This window comes from Ovis aries, mitochondrion (assembly GCF_016772045.2).
Source record: "Ovis aries mitochondrion, complete genome".
Lineage (NCBI taxonomy): Eukaryota > Metazoa > Chordata > Mammalia > Artiodactyla > Bovidae > Ovis > Ovis aries.
Genome location: NC_001941.1, coordinates 1 through 15,759, shown reverse-complemented (window position 1 = coordinate 15,759; position 15,759 = coordinate 1). Strand labels below are relative to the sequence as shown.

General features: G+C 39.0%; 13 protein-coding genes and 24 non-coding genes across 37 annotated transcripts, besides 2 other annotated features; 9 read left to right on the top strand and 28 right to left on the bottom strand. All coding sequences in view use genetic code 2, as the record gives it.

Moving 5' to 3' along the window:
• Window positions 1-323: part of a sequence feature (control region) that runs on past the window's edge.
• Window positions 324-389, top strand: KEF53_t22. The gene has a single exon. It is a non-coding gene; the product is annotated as a tRNA-Pro (tRNA).
• On the bottom strand, window positions 389-458 carry KEF53_t21. Its single transcript has one exon. It is a non-coding gene; the product is annotated as a tRNA-Thr (tRNA).
• A 3-nt stretch (window positions 459-461) lies between these two features.
• On the bottom strand, window positions 462-1,601 carry CYTB (cytochrome b). Its single transcript has one exon. It carries the CDS (start codon window positions 1,599-1,601, stop codon window positions 462-464), a length of 1,140 nt encoding a protein of 379 aa, NP_008418.1.
• Window positions 1,602-1,605: 4 nt separating this feature from the next.
• On the top strand, window positions 1,606-1,674 carry KEF53_t20. Its single transcript has one exon. It is a non-coding gene; the product is annotated as a tRNA-Glu (tRNA).
• Window positions 1,675-2,202, top strand: ND6 (NADH dehydrogenase subunit 6). Its single transcript has one exon. It carries the CDS (start codon window positions 1,675-1,677, stop codon window positions 2,200-2,202), a length of 528 nt encoding a protein of 175 aa, NP_008417.1.
• ND5 (NADH dehydrogenase subunit 5) lies at window positions 2,186-4,006 on the bottom strand. The gene has a single exon. The coding sequence runs from the start codon at window positions 4,004-4,006 to the stop codon at window positions 2,186-2,188; it is 1,821 nt and encodes a 606-aa protein (NP_008416.1).
• KEF53_t19 lies at window positions 4,007-4,077 on the bottom strand. The gene has a single exon. It is a non-coding gene; the product is annotated as a tRNA-Leu (tRNA).
• Window position 4,078: 1 nt separating this feature from the next.
• On the bottom strand, window positions 4,079-4,138 carry KEF53_t18. The gene has a single exon. It is a non-coding gene; the product is annotated as a tRNA-Ser (tRNA).
• KEF53_t17 lies at window positions 4,139-4,207 on the bottom strand. Its single transcript has one exon. It is a non-coding gene; the product is annotated as a tRNA-His (tRNA).
• On the bottom strand, window positions 4,208-5,585 carry ND4 (NADH dehydrogenase subunit 4). The gene has a single exon. A coding segment is annotated over exon 1 (1,378 nt).
• ND4L (NADH dehydrogenase subunit 4L) lies at window positions 5,579-5,875 on the bottom strand. Its single transcript has one exon. It carries the CDS (start codon window positions 5,873-5,875, stop codon window positions 5,579-5,581), a length of 297 nt encoding a protein of 98 aa, NP_008414.1.
• Window positions 5,876-5,944, bottom strand: KEF53_t16. The gene has a single exon. It is a non-coding gene; the product is annotated as a tRNA-Arg (tRNA).
• A 1-nt stretch (window position 5,945) lies between these two features.
• Window positions 5,946-6,291, bottom strand: ND3 (NADH dehydrogenase subunit 3). The gene has a single exon. A coding segment is annotated over exon 1 (346 nt).
• On the bottom strand, window positions 6,292-6,360 carry KEF53_t15. The gene has a single exon. It is a non-coding gene; the product is annotated as a tRNA-Gly (tRNA).
• Window positions 6,361-7,144, bottom strand: COX3 (cytochrome c oxidase subunit III). Its single transcript has one exon. A coding segment is annotated over exon 1 (784 nt).
• Window position 7,145: 1 nt separating this feature from the next.
• On the bottom strand, window positions 7,146-7,824 carry ATP6 (ATP synthase F0 subunit 6). The gene has a single exon. A coding segment is annotated over exon 1 (679 nt).
• ATP8 (ATP synthase F0 subunit 8) lies at window positions 7,785-7,985 on the bottom strand. The gene has a single exon. The coding sequence runs from the start codon at window positions 7,983-7,985 to the stop codon at window positions 7,785-7,787; it is 201 nt and encodes a 66-aa protein (NP_008410.1).
• Window position 7,986: 1 nt separating this feature from the next.
• On the bottom strand, window positions 7,987-8,054 carry KEF53_t14. The gene has a single exon. It is a non-coding gene; the product is annotated as a tRNA-Lys (tRNA).
• Window positions 8,055-8,057: 3 nt separating this feature from the next.
• Window positions 8,058-8,741, bottom strand: COX2 (cytochrome c oxidase subunit II). Its single transcript has one exon. The coding sequence runs from the start codon at window positions 8,739-8,741 to the stop codon at window positions 8,058-8,060; it is 684 nt and encodes a 227-aa protein (NP_008409.1).
• A 1-nt stretch (window position 8,742) lies between these two features.
• On the bottom strand, window positions 8,743-8,810 carry KEF53_t13. The gene has a single exon. It is a non-coding gene; the product is annotated as a tRNA-Asp (tRNA).
• A 5-nt stretch (window positions 8,811-8,815) lies between these two features.
• On the top strand, window positions 8,816-8,886 carry KEF53_t12. The gene has a single exon. It is a non-coding gene; the product is annotated as a tRNA-Ser (tRNA).
• COX1 (cytochrome c oxidase subunit I) lies at window positions 8,884-10,428 on the bottom strand. Its single transcript has one exon. It carries the CDS (start codon window positions 10,426-10,428, stop codon window positions 8,884-8,886), a length of 1,545 nt encoding a protein of 514 aa, NP_008408.1.
• Window position 10,429: 1 nt separating this feature from the next.
• Window positions 10,430-10,497, top strand: KEF53_t11. Its single transcript has one exon. It is a non-coding gene; the product is annotated as a tRNA-Tyr (tRNA).
• Window positions 10,498-10,565, top strand: KEF53_t10. Its single transcript has one exon. It is a non-coding gene; the product is annotated as a tRNA-Cys (tRNA).
• Window positions 10,566-10,597: an origin of replication (for L-strand).
• Window positions 10,598-10,670, top strand: KEF53_t09. The gene has a single exon. It is a non-coding gene; the product is annotated as a tRNA-Asn (tRNA).
• A 1-nt stretch (window position 10,671) lies between these two features.
• KEF53_t08 lies at window positions 10,672-10,740 on the top strand. Its single transcript has one exon. It is a non-coding gene; the product is annotated as a tRNA-Ala (tRNA).
• Window position 10,741: 1 nt separating this feature from the next.
• On the bottom strand, window positions 10,742-10,808 carry KEF53_t07. Its single transcript has one exon. It is a non-coding gene; the product is annotated as a tRNA-Trp (tRNA).
• ND2 (NADH dehydrogenase subunit 2) lies at window positions 10,809-11,850 on the bottom strand. The gene has a single exon. A coding segment is annotated over exon 1 (1,042 nt).
• Window positions 11,851-11,919, bottom strand: KEF53_t06. Its single transcript has one exon. It is a non-coding gene; the product is annotated as a tRNA-Met (tRNA).
• A 2-nt stretch (window positions 11,920-11,921) lies between these two features.
• Window positions 11,922-11,993, top strand: KEF53_t05. Its single transcript has one exon. It is a non-coding gene; the product is annotated as a tRNA-Gln (tRNA).
• Window positions 11,991-12,059, bottom strand: KEF53_t04. The gene has a single exon. It is a non-coding gene; the product is annotated as a tRNA-Ile (tRNA).
• A 1-nt stretch (window position 12,060) lies between these two features.
• Window positions 12,061-13,015, bottom strand: ND1 (NADH dehydrogenase subunit 1). The gene has a single exon. A coding segment is annotated over exon 1 (955 nt).
• A 2-nt stretch (window positions 13,016-13,017) lies between these two features.
• Window positions 13,018-13,092, bottom strand: KEF53_t03. Its single transcript has one exon. It is a non-coding gene; the product is annotated as a tRNA-Leu (tRNA).
• On the bottom strand, window positions 13,093-14,666 carry KEF53_r01. The gene has a single exon. It is a non-coding gene; the product is annotated as a 16S ribosomal RNA (ribosomal RNA).
• On the bottom strand, window positions 14,667-14,733 carry KEF53_t02. Its single transcript has one exon. It is a non-coding gene; the product is annotated as a tRNA-Val (tRNA).
• Window positions 14,734-15,691, bottom strand: KEF53_r02. The gene has a single exon. It is a non-coding gene; the product is annotated as a 12S ribosomal RNA (ribosomal RNA).
• Window positions 15,692-15,759, bottom strand: KEF53_t01. The gene has a single exon. It is a non-coding gene; the product is annotated as a tRNA-Phe (tRNA).

Sequence of the window (15,759 nt, the reverse complement as noted above, 5' to 3'; positions counted from 1 at the left end):
TACATATAATGTCTATATTACATTAATACTATGTACGTACTTATATGCATGAGGTAAATCATTTAATGTACTTTATACATATAATGTCTATATTACATTAATACTATGTACTCGTTTGCATGTTTAAGACAGACATAAGATATGTTGGGTTTATGAACGCTCATGTCCGTGGGTGGGTGGTTGTGCTTTTCTTGTATGGGTTGTTATGTGGGCTTGTGGAGTGGGAAGTCCGTGTTGTATGTTTGGGAGTTTTAGCAAGTTTAATACTGGAGAGGCTCTTTATATTTTTGGAAATATATTGATAAGTATCGTTGATAATGATTCAGGGAATAGTTTAAGTAGAACTTCAGCTTTGGGTGTTGATAGTGGGGCTATAGCTTCTTCCTTGAGTCTTAGGGAGGTTGGTTGTTCTCCTTCTCTGGTTTACAAGACCAGTATATTGATTGTACTACAAAGACTTGTCTTCATTTTAGGAGGTTGTTTTCGATGATGCTAGCTACTGGTATTATGACTAGAATGATAAGGAAATATATAATAGATGCTAGTTGTCCAATAATGATGTAGGGGTGTTCAACTGGCTGGCCTCCAATTCATGTGAGTGTTAATAGGTCGGCTACTAGGATTCAGAATATACATTGACTGATTGGTCGGAATATTATGCTCCGTTGCTTTGATGTATGGAGGAGGGGTATAATTACTAGGACTAGGATTGAGAGGATTAGGGCGAGGACTCCTCCTAGTTTATTAGGGATTGATCGTAAGATTGCGTACGCAAATAGGAAGTATCATTCAGGTTTGATGTGAGGGGGAGTGTTAAGTGGGTTTGCTGGGGTGTAGTTGTCTGGGTCTCCGAGTAAGTCAGGCGTGAATAGTACTAGTAGCATGAGGATGAGGATTAGTAGGATAGCACCTAGGATGTCTTTAATGGTGTAATAAGGGTGGAAGGGAATTTTATCTGTGTCCGATGGAATTCCTGTGGGGTTGTTGGATCCTGTTTCGTGGAGGAAGAGTAGGTGAACTATGGCGAGGGCTGCGATGATGAATGGGAAAATAAAGTGAAAGGCGAAAAATCGGGTGAGGGTAGCTTTGTCTACTGAGAATCCTCCCCAGATTCATTCGACTAGGTTTGTGCCAATATATGGAATTGCTGAAAGGAGGTTGGTAATAACTGTTGCTCCTCAGAATGATATTTGTCCTCATGGTAAAACATAGCCTATGAATGCTGTGGCTATTGTCGCAAATAGGAGGATTACTCCGATGTTTCATGTTTCTAGGAAGGTATATGATCCATAGTATAGGCCTCGTCCTACATGCATAAATAGGCAGATAAAAAATATTGATGCCCCGTTTGCGTGTATATATCGGATAATTCAGCCATAGTTTACGTCTCGGCAAATGTGGGTTACAGAGGAGAATGCTGTTGTTGTGTCAGGTGTATAGTGTATTGCTAGGAATAGGCCTGTTAGAATCTGTAAAATTAAGCAAATGCCTAGGAGAGAGCCAAAGTTTCATCATGATGAAATATTTGATGGAGCTGGGAGATCAATGAATGCGTTGTTTACAATTTTTATTAGTGGGTGGGTTTTTCGGATGTTGATCATTAGTGTTCTTATAGTTGAATGACAACGATGGTTTTTCATATCATTGGTCATGGTTAGATTCCATGTGAGAATGATGATGACATACATTGTGTTTATCTTAAGTATTATTTTTGTGATAGGTTTTGTGGGGTTTTCTTCAAAACCTTCACCTATTTATGGGGGGTTGGGGTTAATTGTAAGTGGTGGGGTTGGGTGTGGTATTGTGTTGAATTTTGGTGGGTCTTTTTTAGGTTTAATAGTTTTCTTAATTTATTTAGGGGGTATGATGGTAGTTTTTGGTTATACGACAGCTATAGCTACTGAACAGTATCCTGAGGTTTGAGTTTCTAATAAGGTTGTTTTAGGCACGTTTATTACTGGTTTATTAATGGAATTTCTTATGGTTTATTATGTGTTGAAAGATAAGGAGGTGGAAATTGTATTTAAGTTTAATGGTATGGGGGATTGGGTTATTTATGATACGGGGGATTCTGGGTTTTTTAGCGAGGAGGCTATGGGAATTGCTGCTTTATACAGTTATGGTACTTGATTGGTTATTGTTACTGGTTGGTCTTTATTGATTGGTGTTGTAGTGATTATGGAGATTACTCGTGGAAATTAAGTAAGGTTGTACTAATGAGGATCGTGATTAGGAAGGAGAGGAAATATAGTTTAATTAGGCCCTTTTGGCTTGTGATTGTGGTGGATATTTTTATTTGGGCTAGTGAAATGGTTTTTGGTAGAATAGTTTCTAGTCAGATTAGATCTAGGAGAGAGGATGCTGATTTTTGGCTTATTGTTAGGTTTATATAGGGGGTCAGGCGGTGTATAATTGTAGGATAATATCCTAATAGGTTAGAGAATTTGAATGTGTTTGATGGATAATTAAATTTTAGGTAGTGGGTTGTGTTGCTGATTTCTAGTGCTAGAATAAAGCCTAGGATTGTGACTGTTAAGGCAGTTATTTTTAGATAGTGGGGTATGGTTATTTGGGGGATTGTTATTGGAGGGATGTTATTAGAGATAATGAACCCTGCAAATAGGCTTCCAATTAGTAAGCGTTTGATTGAATTAATTAGGAACGGGTTATTTTCATTGATATTAATGAGGGTTGGAAATCGGGGTTGTCCTAGGAGTGCAAAAAAGATAATGCGAGTGCTGTAGATGGCTGTGAAGGAGGTGGCGACTAATGTTATTAAAAGGGCTCAGGCGTTGGTATAAGACGTATTAGCGGATTCAATAATCAGGTCTTTGGAGTAGAATCCGGTGAGAAAGGGTATTCCTGTTAGTGCAAGGCTGCCAATAATGAGGGCTGTTGTGGTAAATGGCATTGCTTTAAATAGGCCTCCTATTTTTCGGATGTCTTGCTCGTCGTTTAGGCTGTGGATAATGGAGCCAGAGCATATAAATAATATGGCTTTGAAGAAGGCATGGGTGCAGATGTGAAGGAATGCTAGGTGGGGTTGATTAATTCCGATTGTTACTATTATGAGGCCGAGTTGGCTGGATGTAGAGAAAGCGATAATTTTTTTGATATCATTTTGGGTGAGGGCGCATATTGCTGTGAATAATGTGGTTATAGCCCCTAGACATAATATGATTGATTGGCCAAATTTATTGTTTTCTGTTAGTGGATAAAACCGGATTAGTAGGAAGATGCCTGCTACTACTATTGTGCTTGAGTGGAGTAGTGCTGAGACGGGTGTTGGGCCCTCTATTGCAGAGGGTAGTCATGGATGTAGGCCAAATTGTGCGGATTTTCCGGTTGCAGCTAGAATTAGTCCTATTAGGGGTAGGTTTGAGTCGTTTGGATTTAGTATAAAGATTTGTTGGAGATCTCAGGTGTTGAGGTTAATTAGAAATCATGCTATGGCTAGAATAAATCCGATGTCACCAATGCGGTTATATAGGATTGCTTGTAAGGCTGCTGTGTTGGCGTCTGTCCGTCCATATCATCATCCGATCAGTAGAAATGATATAATTCCAACTCCTTCTCAGCCAATGAAAAGTTGAAAGAGGTTGTTTGCAGTGACAAGAATAAGTATTGTAATGAGAAATAGGAGTAAGTACTTGAAAAACTGGTTAATGTTGGGGTCTGAGTGCATGTATCATATTGAGAATTCTATAATAGATCATGTAACGAATAGTGCTACTGGAACGAATATTATTGAGAAGAAGTCTATTTTGAAGCTGAGTGATAGTTTGAGGGTTTGGATGGTTAGTCAGTGTCAGTTTGAGATAATTATTTCTTGTCCTGTGTGGATGAATATTATTGTGGGGATTATGCTAGTGATGAAAGCGCATGAAATGGTTGTTTTTACATAGAGTGGATAATTGGTGAATTTATGGGTGTTAAAATTGATTGCTGCGATGGGTATGGTTAGTAGAATTAGGGTGACTAGTGTGAGGGAGGAAAATAGGTTTATTACTTTTATTTGGAGTTGCACCAATTTTTTGGTTCCTAAGACCGAATGGATAACTACTATCCTTTAAAAGTTTGAAAAAGCCATGCTATTAGACATGGGGGCATAGAATTAGCAGTTCTTGCATACTTTTTCGGTAAATAAGAAGGTGATAGTCTTCTATTATTAGATCCACAATCTAATGTTTTCTTAAACTATATTTACAGTATAGGGGGCCTAGGATAATTTTCGGGTTTAGGGATAGAAGTAGGAGTGGTAGTATATGCAGTGATATAAGTGCATTTTCTCGTGTGAAGGAGGGTAAAATATTATTGATGTGGTGAGTATGTTTACCTCGTTGTGTTGTGATTAGTATGTAGAGGGAATATAGAGCAGTAATTACCATATTAAGTCCTATTAGAATGATTGTGATGTTAGATCATGAAAAGGTTGATATTACTACAAATAGTTCTCCGATTAGGTTGATTGATGGGGGTAGAGCTAGATTAGTTAGACTTGCTAGGAGTCATCAGGCAGCCATTAGTGGAAGGAGTGTTTGTAGGCCGCGGGCTAGGATTATTGTTCGGCTGTGAACTCGTTCATAGTTGGAGTTTGCTAGGCAGAAAAGTATGGAAGATGTGAGACCATGAGCAATTATTAGGGCGGTGGCTCCTATGTAGCTTCAGGGTGTTTGAATGAGAATGGCAACAATGACAAGTGCTATGTGGCTAACGGAAGAATATGCAATGAGTGACTTTAGGTCCGTTTGGCGAAGGCAAATTGAGCTGGTTATGATTATGCCTCATAATGATAATATAATGAATGGGTATGCTATAAAGTCGGTGATTGGATTCAGAAGTAATGTAATCCGTATCATGCCATATCCTCCTAGTTTAAGTAGGATTGCTGCAAGGACCATGGAGCCCGCAATTGGAGCTTCTACATGGGCTTTGGGAAGTCAGAGGTGGAGTCCATATAGTGGTATCTTTACTATGAAAGCTATTATGCATGCTAGTCATATGAAAGTGTTGGATCATGAGTTAGGTATTGGTTGAACTCAGTACTGGAGAATAAGGAAATTTAGTGATCCTATTGTGTTTTGAATATAAATCAGTGCGACTAATAGGGGCAGGGATCCTGCTAGTGTGTAAAACAAGAAATAGAGACCGGCGTTTAGGCGTTCTGTTTGATTTCCTCATCGAGTAATAATGATAAGTGTGGGGACTAGTGTTGCTTCAAACATGATATAGAAAAAGATTAGTTCTGTGGCAGTGAATGTTATAATCAGAAATAGTTGTAGTAGAATTAGCATTGAGATGAAGAGTTTTTTTCGGGCTAGATTTTCTTTTGATAGATGATGTTGGCTAGCTATGAGTATTAGGGGTAGAAGTCATATGGTTAGAATTAGTAATGGTGTAGATAAGGAGTCGGAGAAAAAAGTTAATGAGAAGTTGAGGCTATTATCACCGAATTGATTTAGGAGGAGAAGGCTTGTGAGGCTGATTAGCAAGCTGTGAAGTGTGGTGTTGATTCAGATTATGCTATTTTTTGATAGTCAGGTTAGGGGTATAAGTATTATTGTGGGGATAATGTATTTTAGCATTGTAGAAGGTTAAGGTTTTGTACATAGTCGGTGCCATATGTATTTGACACCATTACCAGTAGGGACAGGCCTAGTGCTGCCTCGCAAGCTGCGAAAACTAGTAGAATAATGGGCATTATACTGGCTAAGGTAAAATGTGAGTTTAGGATTATTAGGGTGGCTAAAATAAATAGGGATAGTATTATTCCTTCTAGGCATAGGAGGGAAGATATTAGGTGGGATCGGTATATTAGTAGTCCTGTGAGGGATACTGTGAATGCCATTATAATGTTTATGTATACGAGGGACATTTGGTAGTTATGAGCTTAATCATAATCTAATGAGTCGAAATCATTTATTTTGTTTTAAACTAAATACCATATTCGGTTCATTCGAGTCCTTTTTGAGTTCATTCGTAGGCCAGGCTTACGGCTAGTAGGAAGATTAGGAGAAGAGCTATGGTGAGCATTGTGTTTAGATTAGTTGTTTGTGAGGCTCATGGTAGTGGTAGGAGTAGTGCAATTTCTAGATCAAAAAGGAGGAATGTGATGGCTACTAGGAAGAATTTTATAGAGAAGGGGAGGCGAGCAGACCCTATGGGGTCAAATCCACATTCGTATGGGCTTGTTTTTTCTGAATACACGTTCAGTTGGGGAAGTCAGAATGCGATGGTTACGAGTAATGTAGCTAGCGTGAAGTTAGTTAGGAGAGTAATTATAAGGTTTATTGTTCTTTTTCGGATTAGACCGAAACTAACTGATTGGAAGTCAGTTGTACTAATTAATACTAAAAGGACATGAGCCTCATCAGTAGATGGATATATAGAGGAAAAGTCATACTACATCTACGAAGTGTCAGTATCAGGCAGCGGCTTCGAAACCGAAATGGTGACTAGAGGTGAAATGAAATTTTAATTGGCGGAAGAAGCAGACAATTAGGAAGGTGGATCCGATGATGACATGGAGGCCGTGAAATCCTGTAGCTACGAAGAAAGTTGAACCGTAAACTCCGTCTGAGATTGTAAAGGGTGCTTCATAATACTCTGATGCCTGTAACAGTGTAAAGTACACGCCTAGTGCGATGGTAATGAATAGGGCTTGTAACATGTGGTAACGGTTCCCTTCTATGAGGCTATGGTGAGCTCAAGTAATGGATACTCCTGAGGCTAGAAGGACAGAGGTGTTGAGTAGTGGGACTTCTAAGGGATTAAGTGGGTGAATGCCTGTTGGAGGTCAGCAGCCGCCTAGTTCGGGTGTGGGGGCAAGGCTTGAGTGGTAGAAGGCTCAGAAAAATCCAGTAAAGAATAGAACTTCGGAGATAATGAAAAGAATCATTCCGTAACGAAGGCCCTTTTGGACAGCCGGAGTATGGTGGCCTTGGAAGGTGCTTTCTCGAATCACATCTCGTCATCACTGGTATATTGTAAGTATATTTGTTGTTAGGCCCAGAGTTAGTAGAGCTGTTGAGTTGAAGTGAAATCATATGATGAGACCAGATGTTATTAGGAGGGCAGATAGTGCTCCTGTGAGAGGTCAGGGGCTTGGGTTTACTATGTGATAAGCGTGGGTTTGGTGTGTCATTATGTGTTATCATGCAGGTATAAGCTAACTAGAAGGGTAAATACATAGGCTTGAATTATAGCCACTGCGAATTCGAGAACTGTTAGTAAAATTAGGATAATGAATGTGATGAGTGCTGTTGTGGTATTAATGCTTATTAGTGCAAGGGTGGCTCCTCCAATTAGGTGAATTAGTAAGTGTCCTGCCGTGATATTAGCTGTTAATCGTACGGCAAGGGCTACTGGTTGAATAAATAGGCTGATGGTTTCAATAATTACTAGTATTGGGATCAGTGGGGTGGGTGTCCCTTGTGGTAGGAAATGGGCGAGTGAAGCTTTAGTTTTGTTGCGGAAGCCTGTAATTACAGCTCCTCCTCATAAAGGAATGGCCATGCCTAGGTTTATTGATAGTTGTGTAGTTGGTGTAAATGAGTGGGGTAGGAGGCCTAGTAGGTTTGTAGATCCAATAAATAAAATTAGGGACATTAGCATTAATGCTCATGTCTGTCCTTTGGTATTATGAATGCTCATTATTTGTTTTGATACTAATTGAAGTATTCACTGTTGGAGGGAGATGAGGCGGTTGTTGACTAGTCGGTTTGATGTGGGAAATAATAGGCTAGGGAATAAAACAATGAGGGTAACGAGGGGGAGACCAAATATTATAGGGGTAATGAAAGAGGCAAATAGATTTTCGTTCATTTTGTTTCTCAAGGAGTATTTTGTTTCGGTGTTTTTGTTGTTATTAATTCTGGGTTGTGGTAGAAGTTGTGTTTTGAGATTTTTAGTTGAAAAATAATGAAGAGGACTAAAAATATTGATAGAATTATTGTAAGTCACGTTGATGTGTCTAGTTGTGGCATATCATCAAGGAGAATATAATATTCTCAGTCTTTAACTTAAAAGGTTAACGCTGGGATAGCTTCTTGATGATTTTATAGTATTGATGCGGATCATTTTTCAAAGTATTTTAATGGGACTAGTTCAAGAACAATTGGCATAAAACTGTGATTTGATCCGCAAATTTCTGAGCATTGACCGTAGAATAGGCCTGGACGAGTTGACATAAGGGTTGTTTGATTTAAACGACCTGGAATTGCGTCTGTTTTTAGTCCTAGAGAAGGGACTGCTCATGAGGGTAGGACATCTTCGGAAGAGATTAGTATTCGGACTGTTATTTCCATGGGTAATACAACTCGGTTGTCTACTTCTAGTAAACGCAGTTCTCCTGGTTTTAGTTCTGATGTTGGGATTATATAGGAATCGAAGCTTAGGTCTTCATAATCTGTATATTCATAGCTTCAGTATCATTGATGCCCTATGGTCTTTACTGTGAGAGATGGGTTGTTGATTTCATCTATTATGTATAGGATTCGCAAGGATGGAAGAGCAATCATAATTAAGATAATGGCTGGTAGAATGGTTCAGATTGTTTCTACTTCTTGCGCGTCTATGGTACTGGTATGGGTTAATTTTGTTGTTAGTATTAGTGAAATAATATAAAGTACTAGAGAGCTGATTAGGAAAACGATTATTAATGTGTGGTCGTGAAAGTGTAGTAGTTCTTCCATGATAGGTGATGTTGCGTCTTGAAAGCCTAGTTGTATGGGATATGCCATATGAGATGTACGGGATTTTCACCTGTAATTTAATCTTGACAAGGTTATGTAATGTTTTACTAACATCTCGTTTATTGAGAGAGTCATAGTGGCTATGGTGTTGGCTTGAAACCAATAATAGGAGGTTCGATTCCTTCCTTTCTTATTTTAGGTTAACATATGTGGGTTCTTCAAATGTGTGGTATGGTGGAGGACATCCGTTTAGTCATTCTAGGTTTGTTGTGGTTAGGTCTACAGTTAGGACTTCTCGTTTAGATGCAAATGCTTCTCAGATGATGAAGATTATTAGTATTACTGCTGTTAGTGAGATAAATGAGCCTATAGATGAGATAGTATTTCATATTGTATATGCGTCTGGATAATCAGAGTATCGTCGTGGTATACCGGATAGTCCTAGGAAATGCTGTGGAAAGAAAGTCATGTTAACACCTACAAATATAATTGCAAAGTGGATTTTGGCTCATGTATCATTGAGAGTATAGCCTGAGAATAGGGGAAATCAATGTACAAATCCTCCTATAATAGCAAATACAGCTCCTATTGATAATACGTAGTGGAAATGTGCTACTACATAATATGTGTCATGGAGGACAATGTCAAGGGAGGAGTTGGCTAGAACAATTCCAGTTAAGCCTCCGACTGTGAAAAGAAAGATGAAACCTAGGGCTCATATTATGGCAGGAGATCATTTGATATTACCCCCATGAAGCGTTGCTAGTCAACTGAATACTTTTACTCCTGTTGGGATGGCGATAATTATAGTAGCTGACGTGAAGTAAGCCCGTGTATCGACGTCTATTCCGACTGTGAATATATGGTGGGCTCATACAATGAATCCTAGGAACCCAATTGATATTATGGCTCATACTATTCCTATATATCCGAATGGTTCTTTTTTTCCTGAATAGTAGGTCACAATATGGGAGATTATCCCAAACCCAGGTAAAATAAGAATATATACTTCAGGGTGCCCAAAGAATCAGAATAGGTGTTGATATAGGATAGGGTCTCCTCCTCCTGCTGGGTCAAAAAAGGTTGTATTCAGGTTTCGGTCCGTTAGTAGTATTGTGATACCAGCTGCTAATACAGGAAGTGAGAGAAGGAGAAGTACGGCAGTAATTAGTACAGATCATACAAACAAGGGGGTTTGATACTGTGACATCGCAGGGGGTTTTATATTAATAATAGTTGTAATAAAATTAATGGCTCCTAGAATTGAAGAGACACCTGCCAGATGTAGGGAGAAAATAGTTAGATCTACTGAGGCTCCTGCATGGGCTAGGTTGCCTGCTAGAGGAGGGTATACGGTTCAACCTGTTCCTGCTCCGGCCTCAACCATAGAGGATGCTAGGAGTAACAGGAAAGATGGGGGAAGAAGTCAAAAGCTTATGTTATTTATCCGAGGAAATGCTATATCAGGGGCTCCAATTATCAGAGGAACTAGTCAGTTGCCGAATCCACCGATTATAATAGGCATTACTATAAAGAAAATTATTACAAATGCATGTGCGGTTACAATTACGTTGTAGATTTGGTCATCTCCGAGTAGAGTTCCGGGTTGGCCTAGTTCGGCGCGAATTAGTAGGCTTAAGGCGGTTCCTACTATACCAGCTCAGGCACCAAATAGAAGGTAAAGGGTGCCGATATCTTTGTGGTTGGTTGAAAATAATCAGCGGTTGATGAACATGGGTAAAATGGCTGAGTAAAGCAATAGACTGTAAATCTAAGAACAGAGGTTTAATTCCTCTTTTTACCAGGTCCTGTAGTGAATTAACATATTGAATTGCAAATTCAAAGAAGCAGCTTCAAACTCTGCCGGGGCTTCTCCCGCCTTTTTTTTCTCGCGGCGGGAGAAGTAGATTGAAGCCAGTTGTTTAGGGTGTTTAGCTGTTAACTAAAGTTTCGTGGGGGTGGAGCCCACCAATCTAGTGAGGATTTAGCTTAATTAAAGTGGTTGATTTGCATTCAATTGATGTAAGATGTAGTCTTGCAGTCCTTATCAGGAATTAAGTAAATTATACTTGCTTAGGGCTTTGAAGGCTCTTGGTCTGTTTAACCTAAATTCCTATTCTAGAATTGAGAGGATTGGTGTTAGTGGTAGTAGTATGGTGGATAGTACAGTTATTGTTGGTAGGAGGGTTATTCGTTTTGTGGTTGGGAATTGTCATTTCATTTTTATGTTGTTTGTGGAGGGAAATATCGTGAGTGCAGTGGAGTATGTAAGTCGTATATAAAAATATAGGTTTAGTAGTGCTGTAATTGCTATGAGGGTGGGTAAGATAATGCTGTCATTTTTTGTTATTTCTTGGATAATTATTCATTTTGGTATAAATCCTGATAGTGGGGGAAGTCCTCCTATTGATAGGAGGGTAATGAGGACTAGAATTGTTATGATGGGTGCTTTATTTCATGTGTGTGATAATGATAGGGTGGTTGTGGTTGAGTTGGCTATAAATAGTGTAAATATGGTAGAGGTTATAATGATATAAATAATTAGGTTTAGTAGTGTTATGGTGGGATTATATAGTAAAACTGCTGTTATTCAGCCTATGTGGGCAATTGATGAATAGGCTATAATTTTTCGTAGTTGGGTTTGGTTCAGTCCTCCTCAGCCTCCGATTGTAATAGATAGAATTGATAGGGTTAGGATCAGGTCTAGGTTGATGGATGGAAGGATTTGGTAAAGTACTGACATGGGTGCTAGTTTTTGTCATGTGAGTAAGATTAGGCCTGAGGATAGGGGAATGCCTTGTGTTACTTCTGGGACTCAGAAGTGGAATGGGGCTATACCTAGTTTTATAGCGAGGGCTATTGTTATGAGTATGGAGGCTATTGGATTAAATAGTTTTATTACGGTTCATTGGCCTGAGAATATTAAGTTAATGATAATGGCTATTATTAGTAGTATTGAGGCTGTTGATTGAGTTAGGAAATATTTGGTTGATGCTTCTGTGGCTCGTGGGTTGTGCTTTTTTATTATAATGGGAATAATAGCAAGTATATTTATTTCAAATCCAATTCAGATGAGCAATCAGTGGGTGCTAATCATAACGATAATGGTTCCAAGTATAACGGTTATTAGAATAATAATGAGGATAATTGGATTTATTAGTACGGGAAGGATATGAACCAACATTTTCGGGGTATGGGCCCGATAGCTTAATTAGCTGACCTTACTATTAGAATTTGGTGTAATTGGGAGCACGAAGAGTTTTGGGTTCTTAGGAGTAGGTTCAATTCCTATAGTTCTAGAAATAAGAGGATTTAAACCTCTATTATTTACTCTATCAAAGTAACTCTTTTGTCAGACATATTTCTTATGTTTGTGGGGGGATGCTTGATAGGAGAATAGGTAGCGATACGTGTCATATGCATAGGGCTAGTGTTAGGGGTAGAAAATTTTTTCATAGTAAGTGTATTAGTTGGTCGTAACGGAATCGGGGGTAGGATGCTCGGATTCATAGGAAGGTAATTGAGAGTAGTAGCGATTTGATGGTGAAGTTGATTGTGTAAAGTTCTGGTATGTATGGGTTGTGAAATGCTCCTAAGAAGAGGGTTGTTGTGAAGATGTTTATTATGATAATATTCGCATATTCTGCTATAAAGAATAGGGCGAATGGTCCGGCAGCATATTCTACGTTAAAGCCTGATACTAGTTCAGATTCTCCTTCGGTGAGGTCAAATGGTGCTCGGTTTGTTTCTGCTAGTGTTGAGATAAATCATATTATTGCTAGGGGTCATGCTGGGAAGATTAATCATACTTGTTCTTGTGTAATGATTAGTGTAGAAAGGGTAAAGGACCCATTTATTAGTAGGACTGATAGTAAAATAATTGCTAGTGTTACTTCATAAGAGATTGTTTGTGCTACTGCCCGTAGGGCTCCAATGAGAGCATATTTTGAGTTGGAGGCTCAACCTGATCAGAGGATTGAGTATACGGCTAGGCTTGATATGGCTAATATGAAGAGGACTCCTAAGTTTATATTGATGAGGGGATAGGGTATGGGTAGGGGGATTCATATAGTTAAGGCTAGGGTTAGTGCTAGGATGGGGGCTAGAATGAATATTGAGATTGAGGATGTGGCGGGTCGTAGGGGTTCTTTGATGAAGAGTTTAATTGCGTCGGCGATGGGTTGAAGTAAGCCATATGGCCCTACAACGTTTGGGCCTTTTCGAAATTGTATATAACCTAGAACTTTTCGTTCAACTAGTGTAAGAAAAGCTACAGCTAGGAGAATAGGAATGATGAGTGTTAGAACGTTGATTATAAACATTTTGTTAAGGAGAGGATTTGAATCTCTGAGTATAAAGGTTTAAGTTTTACGCAATTACCGGGCTCTGCCACCTTAACTGGGCCCTTTTCTAGGGCAGGTTTTGTTGTGAAATTAATTAAGATAAAGTCATTAATTGGTTTAAGGCGCTTTGTTAAAGTTGGCCTTATTTCTCTTGTCCTTTCGTACTGGGAGAAATACATAACAGATAGAAACCGACCTGGATTACTCCGGTCTGAACTCAGATCACGTAGGACTTTAATCGTTGAACAAACGAACCTTTGATAGCGGTTGCACCATCGGGGTGTCCTGATCCAACATCGAGGTCGTAAACCCTATTGTCGATATGGACTCTTGAATAGGATTGCGCTGTTATCCCTAGGGTAACTTGTTCCGTTGATCAAGTTTTTGGATCAATAAGCGATGGTTTGGTTTGACTTGTTAGTCTAGTCTTTAAAATCGCTCGGAGGATTTTCTGTTCTCCGAGGTCACCCCAACCGAAACTGTTAACTCATAAGGAGTGTTGTTATCCCTTGGTGGTTGAATTTATTTTCCTTGAGTTACTTAGTTAAAGCTCCATAGGGTCTTCTCGTCTTGTTGATTTATCCCCGCCTCTTCACGGGGAGGTCAATTTCACTGATTGGAAGTAAGAGACAGTAAAACCCTCGTGTGGCCATTCATACAAGTCCTTATTTAGAGAACAAATGATTATGCTACCTTTGCACGGTCAGAATACCGCGGCCGTTTAACGTTTAGTCACTGGGCAGGCAGTGCCTCCAATACTAGGGATGCTGGAGGTGATGTTTTTGGTAAACAGGCGGGGTTTAGTGTTTGCCGAGTTCCTTTTACTTCTTTGAATCTTTCCTGGGTGCACTCCTGTGTTGGGTTAACAGTATAAGTAATAAATCATTTATTGTTGGGTTATTTTTATTTACTGTTAACGGTCAGGGTATTATCAGTTACTGACTTAAACTTGTGCGAGGAGAAAATATTTCTTGTTACTCATATTAACATTATTCTTCTATTTAGTAATAGAATAGTCCAGTATTAAATCTAGGAGTTGGCTAATGTTATTGCTGGGATTAATAATACTATTGTTGTTGAGCTTTAACGCTTTCTTAATTGATGGCTGCTTTTAGGCCTACTATGGTATTTTTAGATCTTACTCTCTAGTGAAGGTTGTACCCATTTCTAAAAGGCTGTACCTTTTTAGACTAACTTTTAAAGATACAGTGGGATTTATTTGTATTTTTGGTATCTTTAAAGCTGAACTAAAATTCATTTTCTGGACAACCAGCTATCACCAGGCTCGTTAGGCATGTCACCTCTACTTATGGATCTTCTCACTATTTTGCCACATAGATGAGTTGGTTCTAATAAACTGTCTATAAGTAGCTCGTCTGGTTTCGGGTTACTTAGCTAAAATTCGTTTTGTTAAGTTTTTTGCTCGTTAATTCATTATGCAAAAGGTACAAGGGTTAATCTTTGCTTTTTTGTACTATGATTTTTTTCTTTCATCATTCCCTTGCGGTACTTTCTCTATAGCGCCGTGTTTAGAATTTCTATCTCCTATACTTTAATTAGGGTAAATGTTTTATTTTAATTAATTTAGTTATTTAAACTGGAGAGTGGGAGATTTTGGGCTAGGTATAGTTCAAGATACTCATAATGTGTGAAATCTTCTAGGTGTAAACTAGATGCTTTAATTAAGCTATATCTTGGTTTATCCAAGCACACTTTCCAGTATGCTTACCTTGTTACGACTTGTCTCCTCTCGTGTGGTTGATATATGTAAATAGGTTTAAGTATATCATATTTACTTGAGGAGGGTGACGGGCGGTGTGTGCGTGCTTCATGGCCTGATTCAACTAAGCACTCTATTCTTAGTTTACTGCTAAATCCTCCTTTGGCTATTAATTTCATAATGGCTTTCGTATTAAATTTTCTTGGGTAGAAAATGTAGCCCATTTCTTCCCACTCCATAGGTTACACCTTGACCTAACGTCTTTATGTGTTATTATTGAGCTTACTTTTGTCCCTTTTTTAGGGTTTGCTGAAGATGGCGGTATATAGACTGTATTAGCAAGGATTGGTGAGGTTTATCGGGGTTTATCGATTATAGAACAGGCTCCTCTAGAAGGGTATAAAGCACCGCCAAGTCCTTTGAGTTTCGGGCTGTTGCGGTAGTACTCTGGCGAATAATTTTGTTTTTATAATTATTTGTGTTTAGGGCTAAGCATAGTGGGGTATCTAATCCCAGTTTGGGTCTTAGCTATGGTGTATCAGCTATTGTAGGGTTACTTTCGTCATTTATTTTTGTTATAATTATGGCTTTTTACAGTTTAATTAAAATTTAACTCTATTTAGTATGATGCTTTAACACGCTTTACGCCGTACTCCTGTTAGCTTGGGTCAATCGTATGACCGCGGTGGCTGGCACGAGATTTACCAACCCTGGTCAATATGACTTAGTCAAACTTTCGTTTATGGCTTAATTTTTGTTACTGCTGTCTCCCGTGGGGGTGTGGTTAAGCAAGGCGTTGTGAGCTACAAGAGTGTGTGCTTGATACCTGCTCCTTTTAGTCCTGTGTGATTCGAAGGGCGTTACTCACCGGGGCGTGGATGCTTGCATGTATAAGTCTATTGAAAGTTAACAGGAAGGCTGGGACCAAACCTATATGTTCATGGAGTCAGTAGACTCATCTAGGCATTTTCAGTGCCTTGCTTTAAGTTTAAGCTACATTAAC